Genomic DNA, 12,603 nt, shown 5'->3' with positions numbered 1-12,603 from the left:
ACCAAGACAATTCCACTCGTTTGGTGGTCTTCTTCGCAAATTATAAAAGCACAACATACCTTACTGTATCTTTTTACAGTCTCCCCAACTTTCGGGTTGCTTGATCGGATATCTCACTCGGACCCGGAATCGGATATTTCTAGGGTTTTCATTTCAAATCATTTAATTTACTTAATTTGATCTCCCAACTAACTAAATAACAATGGTAATTAGCTTATTATTATTTTACATTATGATGATTTTGATCTGGTTAACCAAATTAGTTCCGTTTATTTTCGTCCATTTTGCTAACTACTTTTTATATTCTTTATCTGTGTGTTTGTTTCACATTTGGACAGCCTCTCAGACTAGAGATTAAGGTACTTTTGATATTGGAAAAAAAAAACTAAAATAAGTGTTATCTAAACTAAATTAAATGCATATGTTTGATATTGATACAATGTGATAGTTATGACTTTTTTTTTTTGGCAGAGGAAACTTGCTATAAGATCAGAGAGAGTTAAATCCGTCGACCTCCATCCGACCGAGCCATGGTAGTATATATATATATAATATATATATAGTTATATGTTTGCTGTAACTAAACAAGTACTAGGCCTCTATGTATACACACAATAATTGTTTTTATATTTTTGTTTTTGTATAGGATATTAGCAAGTTTGTACTCGGGAACTGTCGGAATATGGGATTACCAGACCCAGGTACGATACTACTTTTGCATGTTTTAGGAATTTTTAGCTCTCATTGAGTTTATCGGTATGTGTTTATAGGTTTCTGTTGCCATCTAGTGACCTAGATAGAAACGAAAGACTCGGGGCTAAAATTTCCTTTTAGAATGCTAGTTATTGCTTATTGTGAACGGAGGTATCATCTCTAGTGTGTTTTATAGGAAAAGGAGGTTATGCAGTTAGGTTTAAACATTTTAATTATGATGCAATCACTGTTGGCGGTAAAGAAGTACATGAAGAATATACCTTTTGAGGAAGTCTTTAGTTCCCTTTTGGTTTTGAACCGCTGCATTAATAAATCCTTAATGAATAATTATCTAGGATGTGGTAAATTGACATGTTAGAGGAAGTAGATAATGCCCCCAGTTATACGAGTTTTATGGTAATCTAGTTATAAGTTTTGTAAGAGTTTTTAGAAGGAATAAGTATATGTGACACACGATAATATAATTATAAGCTGTTTAAAGTTTTTCTAAGAAGGAATTGACTTCACAAATATGACAACAACAACGGTACTCAATCGGGGTCTGGGGGAAGTGGGATGTAGATAGTCCTATCCCTACCTGAGGGTAGAGAAGCGATTGACTTCACAAATTTCATTGATTGATAATTAGACAGCTACGTATATCATTTCTTGAATATCAAGAATTACTTAGATAACTACGTTTATATGAATTACTTAATAAAGTGTATATAAGGAAAGCAGAACATGACTTCCTGCAGTGTTGCAGTGTTCCCTTCCATATTATAAAGTGAATAACAGTGATTACTGGATGGTAAAATCACACTTTGAATATAAGTCATGTGAAGAGCACACTGTTTGCATAGATATGTGGAAGGACACTTGTTTTTGTCTCTTGCTTGCATATTCCACTTTTTACACGTGTAAGAGTCAAGTTGGCATGCATTGACAATTCCTTCCTTTTTACATCCTTGATAGATATATTAGAATGAACAGTGTGATATATTCGTACAATATAGATGACATGTGACTGCTATATGTGGATGAAGTGGCAAGATATTTCTAGCTAGTGAAAAAAGAAGTCCAAGAGACCAGATAGGCTGTATTCATCCTTGCACCATGGCTAGGTTGTAGTTAATCGAGGAAAGAGTGTCACTCTGATTAGAGTTGGCTACATTGTTTGATTCTTCAGCTCAGCATGGCCTGTTCCAATTGAAGCAGAGCTTCAATTTATATGGCCTGAAGTTGTAATGTCATTAGACTTTTACCCCACTAGAGAGTTTCACCTGAAAACCTCTGTATGGCTTGAGGAACGTTGAAATTTATGTGATTATACCGTTTTTTTTTTACTGATGAAAGTTGGTTCAGCCAATTATTTCTATTCTGTCTGCAGTGACTTGTGAGCTTCTGGGAAGCGTATTTTAGCTACTATTTACTTAGTCTCATATATGTTTTATGGCAAAATGTTAATCTCAAAGGATGTTTTGACTAGTAAACTACATGTTAAATAGAGTATACATCTTTCTCAGCCTTAATTGATGCCTCATCTTCCCTTGCGAAGATAAGTAATTGAGTAATCCAATATTCATCAAACATTTTTTTTTTTTTTTTTTACATTTAGATGGCAGTATCTATTTCCTGTGACAGAAACTCAGACGCTGACTGACATAATACTCGTGTACCTAATCGCAGGCTCAGGTAAAATCTTTCGAGGTCACCGACTTACCAGGTCTGTTGTCAGTTTTTGTTATCTCCACGTGATCTTGAGCATGATTTTAGCCCGATCAGGAATTGCCTTTAGTTCTTATTCTTACACAATATATTTGCAGTCAGATCAGCAAAGTTTATAGCGCGCAAGCAGTGGGTTGTTGCTGGTGCAGATGATATGTTTATCCGGGTATACAATTACAATACAATGGATAAAGTGAAAGTATATGAGGCACATGCTGATTATATCCGGTGTGTGGCTGTTCATCCTACGTTGCCATATGTATTGTCATCATCTGATGACATGCTTATAAAGCTTTGGGACTGGGAGAAGAATTGGTTTTGTACTCAAATTTTTGAGGGTCACTCTCATTATGTTATGCAAGTGACAATCAATCCCAAGGACACTAATACTTTCGCAAGTGCATCGCTTGATCGAACTATAAAGGTAAACTCACTAGTCACTAGTAACTGACGCTGATTCATTTAACAATCTACAAGGTGGGTTTATCCGTTTATGCACAATTATCTTTCATCCTTTTAGATTTGGAATCTGGGTTCACCTGATCCTAATTTCACACTGGATGCCCATCTTAAAGGAGTGAATTGTGTGGATTATTTTACTGGTGGTGATAAACCTTATCTAATTACTGGATCAGATGATCACACTGCCAAGGTCTGTACTGTAGACTTCACTTTTACCACTTTATATGTTTCTAAACTTTTGTGATATATATATATCTATATATATGCAACAGGTGTGGGATTATCAAACTAAAACTTGTGTTCAGACTCTAGAAGGTCACACCCATAATGTTTCTGCTGTATGTTTCCATCCAGAGCTCCCAATTATTATTACAGGTTCCGAGGATGGTACTGTACGTATATGGCATTCAACTACTTACAGGTAGGTCCTGATTTGTAAACCTTGTTTTAGTATACTTCACAGTCTAGTAACATTGATAAATGTTGGTTTTACGTGTACTATCTCCATACTCTCTTTACAAAAGCAATTACCAAAGCTAAGTTTTTTGTGTTCATAGTTTCCTTTGTAGGTATTCAGTTACTGCATCTTACAGTATGATGACTAACTAAAGAATTTTGTGCTGACCTTTATGCATCAATGCAGAAAACATACTAAGTGTTTATTTGTTTGTCATGTGATATGTTGCATTCTGTTCAATAATGATGATTCCTTATGTTGTATTACTTCTAAGAGTTGAACATATCATGAATCATTGTTGTATTTGCTTATCGGTCAAGGTGGGTAATACATTAAAAACATTGTAACGATAACATAAAGGTCACCATCTTGTTAAGTTTTTGCCACAATGCCACTCTTCCTTTTCGAAGTTCCTCATATCTTTCCTTTTTCTTTTTATCTTGCAGACTTGAGAACACATTGAACTATGGACTTGAAAGGGTTTGGACTGTTGGATATATGAAAAGTTCACGTCGGTAAGCGCTATGTGTTTATATGGCACATATCTTAGTACTTGTTTGTATATTTAAAGACAACTAGAGTTTTTCATCATGTCTTTTAAAGTTCTTCTGGTTTTTCTTGTTCATGTGACTGATATTTTGGCCCGATCCTTACATGAGCTCTCTCGAGTCAAATATTAAGACATTCCTGATATTGCTATCCTCAGAATACTCTTGTTAAGTCATCATTTATCTGGATCAATTTTTATGCATTTCAGTGTTTCTTTTTACAGGATCGTTATTGGCTATGACGAAGGGACAATAATGGTTAAAATTGGACGAGAAGAACCTGTAGCGAGTATGGACAATAGTGGGAAAATAATATGGGCCAAGCATAATGAAATTCAGACTGTTAACATTCGAAGTGTGGGAGCTGATAATGAGGTTTGGGTGCATATGAATCTTGTCTATCGATGATTTTATGAAGTAAAAGTGTTGTTACTTGTTTCCCTTTTCTTCCAGGAAGACATTGTGCGGTAATCATTCTTTTTAATTTTAGGTATCTGATGGAGAGAGGCTACCTTTAGCAATTAAAGAGCTGGGAACGTGTGATCTGTACCCTCAAGTGAGTTTTGTAATGTATATACCTTCCTCCAAATCAAATATAGATATGGGCTCTAGGGGGTCATTTGTAAATTACTTTATTGATCAATTTTCGTTTGCTTCATGGTGATTGTCGTGTACCCATGTGTGCATCACTTTATGTCGCTATATATGTGATTTTATTGGTAATAGGTGAGTTGGCTTTCTATTTCTTGAAAACTTTAAAGCTTGGAAATTTGACACTTTTTTGGCATGTCAATAGATCTTCTCTAGTTTCTGACCATTCGTCTTTCTTGTTCATTCTGTGCAGAGCTTAAAGCACAACCCGAATGGGAGGTTCGTCGTTGTCTGTGGTGATGGTGAATACATCATATATACAGCTTTGGCATGGAGAAATCGATCCTTTGGATCTGCGTTGGAGATCGTCTGGTCTACCGATGGTGAATATGCTGTAAGGGAAAGTACATCCAAGATCAAGATTTTCAACAAATCTTTTCAGGTCTATACACGTCTGAAATCTCATACTTGAACCAGTAATTGGTGTTTTTCTTACTTCTGTGCATCCTTTCAGAAGATATCGATATATTCTTCCATTTTTTGTATTTGGAAAGCATTCTGTAATATGTGTGGCAGAACATACGTTTATAGAATTCGGGAGTCTTGCTTTCGATCATAGTTTATGTTAGTCTCTTTTTTATACATGCCCTGCAGAGTGTAATTGTCATTTAGTAATTAGGATTGTAGATCACAACTTATGTTTTCAATACTATTGTTCCAGTAATTGGTGTTTTTCTTATTTTTGTGCTTCCTTTCAAAAGATATCGATATATTAGTACAATCTATTTCCTCCATCAGTTGCTCTGTTCTTCCATTTTTTGTATTTTGAAAATATTCTGTAATATGTTGTGGCAGAACATACGTTTATAGAATTCGGAAGTCTTGCTTCAGATCACAGTTTATGTCATCTCGCTTTTATACATCCCGTACAGAGTGTAACTGTCATTTAGTATTTTAGATTCTAGATCACAACTTATGTTTTCAATGCTGTTGTTAATCCAGGAAAAGAAGAGTATTAGGCCGACTTTTTCCGCTGAACGAATATTTGGTGGATCTTTGCTGGCTATGTGTTCAAGTGACTTTATATGTTTCTATGAATGGGCTGAGTGTAGATTGATTCAACGGATTGATGTCAATGTCAAAGTAAACAATACCTACTTCTGTTATTGCTTTCATTGCTTCAGTTATTAACGTATTCCTAATTTATCCTTGTTTTTTAGAACATTTTCTGGGCTGATAGTGGTGATATTGTGGCAATTGCTAGTGATTCATCGTTCTACATTCTAAAGTACAATGTAAGTTCTTTATCTACATATACTCTTCTAAGTCTTGCAACCTCATTTTTTTGTGTTCTTTTCTTTAGATTTTTCTGAGTGAAATTGTGATTAAAAGTATTAACATAATTATGCTTATCTTGCAGCGGGATGTAGTGTCGGCGCATCTCGATAACGGAAGATCTGTAGATGAGCAAGGTATTGAGGATTCCTTTGAAATTCTCTATGAAGTAAACGAAAGAGTTAGAACTGGATTATGGGTCGGGGACTGTTTTATTTACAATAATTCTTCATGGAGGCTCAACTATTGTGTTGGTGGCGAGGTAGGGGCCATCACACCTTCTTGTCATATACTTTTGTTTGATCAGGTCTGTTGAATTTTATGTGTCGTCACTCACATAATCTGATACATATTCAGGTAACCACCATGTTTCATTTGGACCGGCCAATGTATCTTTTAGGATATTTGGCTAATCAGAGCAGGGTTTATCTCATTGACAAAGAATTTAAGTGAGTGGCTTTGTGATGTTATCCTCACATATAGAACTGAATGAAGCATTGCTATTGACCTTGTGTCTAATTATATACTATCATAGTGTCGTTGGCTACACCTTGCTTCTCACTTTGATTGAATACAAGACACTCGTGATGCGTGGAGACCTTGAACGAGCCAGGGGACTTTTGCCATCAATTCCAGTGGAGCATCATAATAGGTAAAGTTTAAATATCTCGTCCTTCATAACTTATTGGTATGATCTGGATATCTTATCCACAAGATGAATTAGTTTGGTCTGAAACCTCATATTCTAGGAGCATCATGATATGTAGAGATGAAATATTTTGCTTCACATAATTTATAATTTTATTGGTATGATCAACCTTATCATGGGAGTATTTTTCTTAAGGAAATTTCGCGTTACAATCTAGGTTGTAATTCACTGTCAAGTTAGATGTTATAGGTTTAAGTTCATGCAAGCCAGTCATTATCTTGATTGACTGCTATCATTATCTATGTGGAAAGCTTGCATTTGTTAAGAATCTAGAATTACATGCATTATTAGTATGAGCTATGTGTTTTATGATGTTGGCTTTTTACCATATTTAGGATTTCCTACTAACTGCATTTAACAGTAGTATTTTAGTATCCTAAAGATACTTCATAGAACCCACTGATTTGATGCACAATCTTTGCATCATTGCATGACTCTCTTTTTGCCGGAAGTCTTTCTGAAGCAGTCTCTCTACCCTTGGTTAGAGTTATGACTGTTGACATCTTACCTCCCTGGAATTGGAATTGTAGGTTTTTCCTATTGTGTTTGTTGGAAGACTATCATGATGTTAAAGGTCTACATGCCCATGTGTGTTCCTCGTTCATATTCTTTGTTTACACAATCGTGTTATTTGAAGATGCAAGCTCTGCTGTCATAGAATGATCTATGCTCTTGTATGACATAATTTTTGGATATTAATAAGATACGTGGTTTGTTATATAGCGTTGCTCATTTCTTGGAATCACGAGGGATGACTGAAGATGCCTTAGAAGTTGCTACTGATCCTGACTATAAATTTGAGCTGGCCCTTCAGCTTGGTAAACTAGATATCGCAAAGGTGATACCTCTCGACTGCTTCAAGCAATGGATACTAGTTTTAGTGCTTTTACAGGAAAAAAACTTGCTGCATCTTGCTTATGGGCCTTTTCTTCTTTCAGTTATCAAGACTACATGTACCCTCGAATTCATTTGTGCTCGTGGTTGATATGATGCAACTTCTGTTCTGTTTTATGCAGGATATTGCACTAGTAGCTCAGAGTGAGTCAAAGTGGAAGCAGTTGGGTGAACTGGCTATGTCAACCGGAATGGTATTTTTAGTCTTGATAAAATAGTTTTACAGTTCATCTAAGTCCATATAGAACACCGTGTATGCGACCTTTTTCATTTGAAAATAAAACATATTTCTAGTCATTATGAGGTTTGCACTGTGGTCATAAATGTCTAGACTACAAAAGATGGCCCGTGTCAATCTAAATTTGATCTATATGAAGTTGTATTCATGCATCATTAACATTCGCCAAAACCTTCAACTATTTAGCTACGAATAGTCGATTTGGGTTGTGCTCTTATCTCAAATGGGTAAAATCTAAATTATTAGTTAGAAAGGGTATAAGTCCAACGAGTTGAAAGTCATCCGAAGTCTACTTTTAAGGCATACAACGTCTTAAAGTGTTTTTTATTCAGTCAAGGTATATTGTATCAAGGATTTTGCTAGGGCCGTGTTTAAGAAGTTATTACATGCATTAAATGGTTGTATAACAGGTATAACGACCTCCTAAATATATGTATATGTATCTTATATACAACTACTTATGTCTTTAATAACATCTTGAACATAATCCTAAGTTATTATTCTAGAGTCTGAATTAATGTCTTATATATAAATTTCACAAAAAAGGCATTCCAAATATTTTTCTCTCACCTAACCCTTTTCAGCATGAACTTGTTTGAAATCATATGTCCTCAGAGTCTGGTCATTTCAACACGGACAAGAAAGACCCTAATTAAACTTGAATCCATTTTAACCTATTACCCAATCTGTCTGACTTTCCAATTTTGTGATCTCTATTTCTTATACTATCTTATGTGACTATTTATGAAAATAAATGGCATATTGCAGTTGGATATGGCCGAAGATTGTTTAAAGCATGCAAATGATTTGAGTGGGTTGTTATTACTCTATTCTTCTTTAGGAGATGCGGAAGAGATTGCAAAACTTGCATCTCTAGCAAAAGAGAATGGAAAAAATAATGTTGCATTTGCTTGTCTGTTTATGTTGGGTAAATTGGAAGACTGCTTGCAGTTGCTGGTTGACAGGTTAGTCCTTGCGTTTTTCACACATAGTTCTAAACGTCTCATGAAGTTGGCCATGATTTGCATATCTGAAATCAGTCTCCTTACAGCAATAGGATTCCCGAAGCTGCTTTGATGGCACGATCTTACCTTCCAAGCAAGGTTTCAGAAATAGTGGCCCTTTGGAGAAAAGACCTTAACAAGGTTAATAAATTTCCTTGTCATTCCTACTTATATCCTTGTCTGCTCATATTGAGTCCTGCAATCCTGTAGGACATCTCTTCTAAGCATTCTTCCCTTTTAGGCCTATATCAATATAATATAATTATGTGAAAGGCCTCAAGAGTCAATACTGTCTATTTTAGTTTCTTTCTATCTTATGTATGAGTATAGGGTGAAGTTTAGAATAATAGATCCAAGAAGCGGACCAATGTAAACCAGTTTGGTCCCTAACTAGAACCATAAAATGAGCACAAATATGGTTTTCATTACCAGTTAAAAAATGTAAAATTGCTGCAAGTTAAAAAAAATATTAATCAAGAAAAACTGGTTTGCACTGGTTCTTCAGTTTTGTTGGTGAGTACCAAAATTTATTTTGGAACCCCGAAGTTTCAGCTTATCATCGTGGGAGGTTTATCAGTTTTAAAGCATATGAAAATATATAATCGTAGGCTTGTTGTTTTACATGATTTTGCCGCAGGTTAACCCGAAGGCTGCAGAATCTTTAGCAGATCCTGAAGAGTACCCCAATATGTTTGAGGACTGGCAACTTGCCCTAGAGGTTGAAGCAAGAGCTTCAGATAAAAGGTTACATTGCTCATCTTTGCTTCGACTTTCAATACTCTTATCCCTGCACTTGTAGCACATAGCACTTCATGTTGCAACTGTGGTGTACCTGAAATTCAGAGGGCACAGAATGGCTGGTTTGGGTAACAGGTCAAAAAGAGTGTACTGCTTGTTGACCAGAAACGCTCAAGTCTAAAAAGATTATGTTATTCCGGTGAAACTCTAAATGGTATAAAATATTATTTAGGATGTTTTGTAAACTCAAAATATACATCATGTGATTCACAACCTGCTTAATTTTTTTTTGCTTTACGCTAAACTTGTTAGTTATATGTGTTTAACCGCCCGTTAGAGATAAGTTATTACACCAATCCACCCTTACCAGTGCAAGGTTCCAAATTGGAAAATTGCCATCTGTACTGAGATTGGACAAGAATTTAGTGAATAACATTCCTTTTAACTAGTTTTGCTCGGGCCACATAGTATGTGAATCATGATCTACCTATGTTCTTATGCTTTAGTAACTTTAGTTAGGTTGATGAATACATAAGTGTTAAATGATTTCTTTAAATTGCTTGTGACAATAACGAATAACACTCATCTAATGATCCTGTAGGGGGCATTACCCTCCAGCAGCGGAATATGTTAACTATGTTGATAGATCTCATATCAACCTAGTTGAAGCTTTTAAACACATGCAATTGGATGTTGAGGAGCCACGTGAAAATGGAGGGTTGGTACATGAGGTGCATTACAGTCTTGATATCTGTATTTCTCCCCAGCTTGTAGATGTATTATGAACCATCTACATACAAATGGATTGATTTGGGTTATGCTTTTTTCTAAAACTAACCTGATTGGTCGGAAGTTATTCAAAATGTATACAAATGTTTAAAACCCCATAGTTTACCTTATTAAGAAAAATAAAGTATTTATTTTAAATAGAAGTAATGATAATCATATTTTGCTCATTGAGTATTTATATAAAAAGAGGATAAAAGGTGTGGGGTATCTTGTACGTATGTAACCAAAGCTGTATTAAAATCTTGTGTTTTGATGCATTACCCAACCCACACATTTGGTGCCATTAGCTCTTAAATTTAATGTCGTATGTGATATCATTTTGTGAAACTAACATATTGGTTAGATACTAGATCTTTTTCCTTCTAAGAAAAAAGGCAGGAAAAAGAGAAGATAATGGATCATCTTTATATGATTATCTCATATTGCGTCAATCTTTATGATTGGCGTTTTAGAAGTTGAAGTCTGAAATGTTCAATTTGGCTGTGTGAAAATCATATAAAATGGTTACATTTTTCTTGTTGATAGACTAGTTTAATCTTTCTTGAAGTTTAGCCAATGTTGACAGGCTTGTGCTGGTGCTGGTGCTGTATATGGTATTTAATACATCTATTCTTGTACTCCTGTTATTGCTTTCTTGAAATAGGGTGTAGAAAACGATGACAAGGAGGATAAATTGGTTGATGGTCAAGAAGAGGATCAAGTTGGCGGTCAAAAGGACCAACAAGGGTGTCAAAAGGATGACCAAGATGTAGATGCAGCCAGGGATAATGATTCTTCAGATGGTGCCGTACTCATTGATAGTCATGAATATGATGAAGAGTGATTAATTTGTTTGGGGCGAAATGAAAATCCTAATCGTACAGCTGGTGATTAATTCAACTTTTTTTTTGTGATATTCGATTCTGCCATCTAAATTTTTCCCTTTTATTAAATATTTTCCTGCTGTGTGTGGTTGTTTTTTTGGTAGAGCCAGACAGCCAGTAATACTTTCCACGAGTAAAAACTACACTAGCGTAGATTCTGTTAGGTCAGGTTTAAATTACTAATGGTGCTGTTAGACTAGTCATCTTGACACTAGTTTTTTTGACGATGCTACGTGCGTATTTTTGGCCCTGATGTATTTAATTTTAACATATATATATATATATATATATTTTCAAACACTGCACCATTCCTTTTAGCACTCGGTTCAGGGTCTCTTTTTTATTGTTCTGGTTCACATCTTTCTAACACATAAATGATTAAGTAAGCTATTTGCCTCTTTTCCTAGGTAGCTCTTTATGGAAAATGGAGAAGAAACGAATACGGGAAATGGTCTTGTTGAGTGTGATGTAATTTTGTAGTGCGCCGGGAAACATATCATAGACTTGAGCTTTAGTTTGGTAGTCTGAAGTTTTTAGTTACTTAGTATTCCTTTTTCTGGTGATAATTTTTTATTTTTATATATACATATATGTATACACACTTGGTTATACAAGCATCTTATAATTTTTTTAAGAGTTGTTTGGCATCCACTTTTATGTTTTTTAGAGTTCTTCCAAGTTCATCTAATATTATCTGTGCAAACCGCTACAAAAAAAAAAACACAATATATAACGGACATGTTTTTTAGAGTTCAGCGCAACTTATGTAACGGACAACCCGACTACACCGTCTATCTGGCTCACCATTACAAATGCACTAACATGTTTAATAATGCCATCATCAAAACGGAATTATTCTGTTGAAAATATATACATCTCTCCCATCTCTTGTATGTTAGACATGTTTGCTGTCCATCACTTCACCTGTGCGCTATACATATTGCAATCTGATACCATCATAATTGTAGATTTAGAAATGGGTAACATGATTACATGATTGAATTTTTGAAAGTGAATACTCATATGAGCCTAGTATGGGATTAGATTCCCTAAAGTAGTCTAGCTTGACTAGTTAAGTTCGGAAAATCTTGACCCTTAATTTAGGATTGCTTTAACTTAACCCCTAAGTTATTTCCAACTTGAAGAGATCTCCACCCGCCTACTATTGTAAGGAGTTTAAAACAATTTATTTTTGAGATTAATTACATTTTCAATATGCAAAAAGTCTAAGTTACCCCTAGTAAGGAATTCTTTTTATCTATTTTAATTTATTAATAATTTAAGATTTAGATTTAGATTTTGTCGATTCAGTTTTTATAACGTCCTATTTAGTTAGCCTCAATAATTACCAAACAAAACACGATATATCATTAAAGGAAAATCCTAAATGAAATAATCCTAAAAATTTACCTTAAAGCTTATGATAAGTGTACAACTATTTAATGCAACGTAACGAAAAACACAACATTAAAAAACACTCCATACAGTTATAAATAAAAAAAAGTGACGTATTATGTATATCCGATGCATTGCAAAGTTGTCCGTCCACCATGA

At 34.8% G+C, this 12,603-nt stretch overlaps 1 protein-coding gene across 2 annotated transcripts; it reads left to right on the top strand.

Annotated features, from left to right (window-relative positions):
• Positions 1–11,683, top strand: LOC122589159 (coatomer subunit beta'-1-like). Of its 2 annotated transcripts, none has more exons than XM_043761408.1 (25): positions 1–205; positions 339–359; positions 472–533; positions 647–701; positions 2,383–2,419; positions 2,520–2,845; positions 2,942–3,073; positions 3,156–3,304; positions 3,787–3,855; positions 4,113–4,263; positions 4,379–4,444; positions 4,733–4,921; positions 5,482–5,622; positions 5,700–5,774; positions 5,900–6,076; positions 6,172–6,263; positions 6,350–6,466; positions 7,247–7,361; positions 7,540–7,611; positions 8,424–8,620; positions 8,707–8,800; positions 9,297–9,403; positions 9,999–10,128; positions 10,830–11,052; positions 11,461–11,683. In XM_043761408.1, the coding sequence occupies exons 1-24, from the start codon at positions 203–205 to the stop codon at positions 11,007–11,009; spliced, it is 2,757 nt and encodes a 918-aa protein (XP_043617343.1). In that variant the 5' UTR covers positions 1–202; the 3' UTR covers positions 11,010–11,052; positions 11,461–11,683. The 2 variants fall into 2 exon arrangements, with proteins under 2 accessions (XP_043617343.1, XP_043617342.1); XM_043761407.1 differs by having other exon boundaries at positions 2–205; positions 11,457–11,683.
• The last annotated feature ends 920 nt before the right edge of the window (positions 11,684–12,603 follow it).

Source organism: Erigeron canadensis, chromosome 2 (genome assembly GCF_010389155.1).
Source record: "Erigeron canadensis isolate Cc75 chromosome 2, C_canadensis_v1, whole genome shotgun sequence".
Taxonomy (NCBI): Eukaryota; Viridiplantae; Streptophyta; class Magnoliopsida; order Asterales; family Asteraceae; genus Erigeron; species Erigeron canadensis.
Note: the sequence above shows the minus strand (reverse complement) of the source record. Positions and strands in the feature narration are given on the sequence as shown.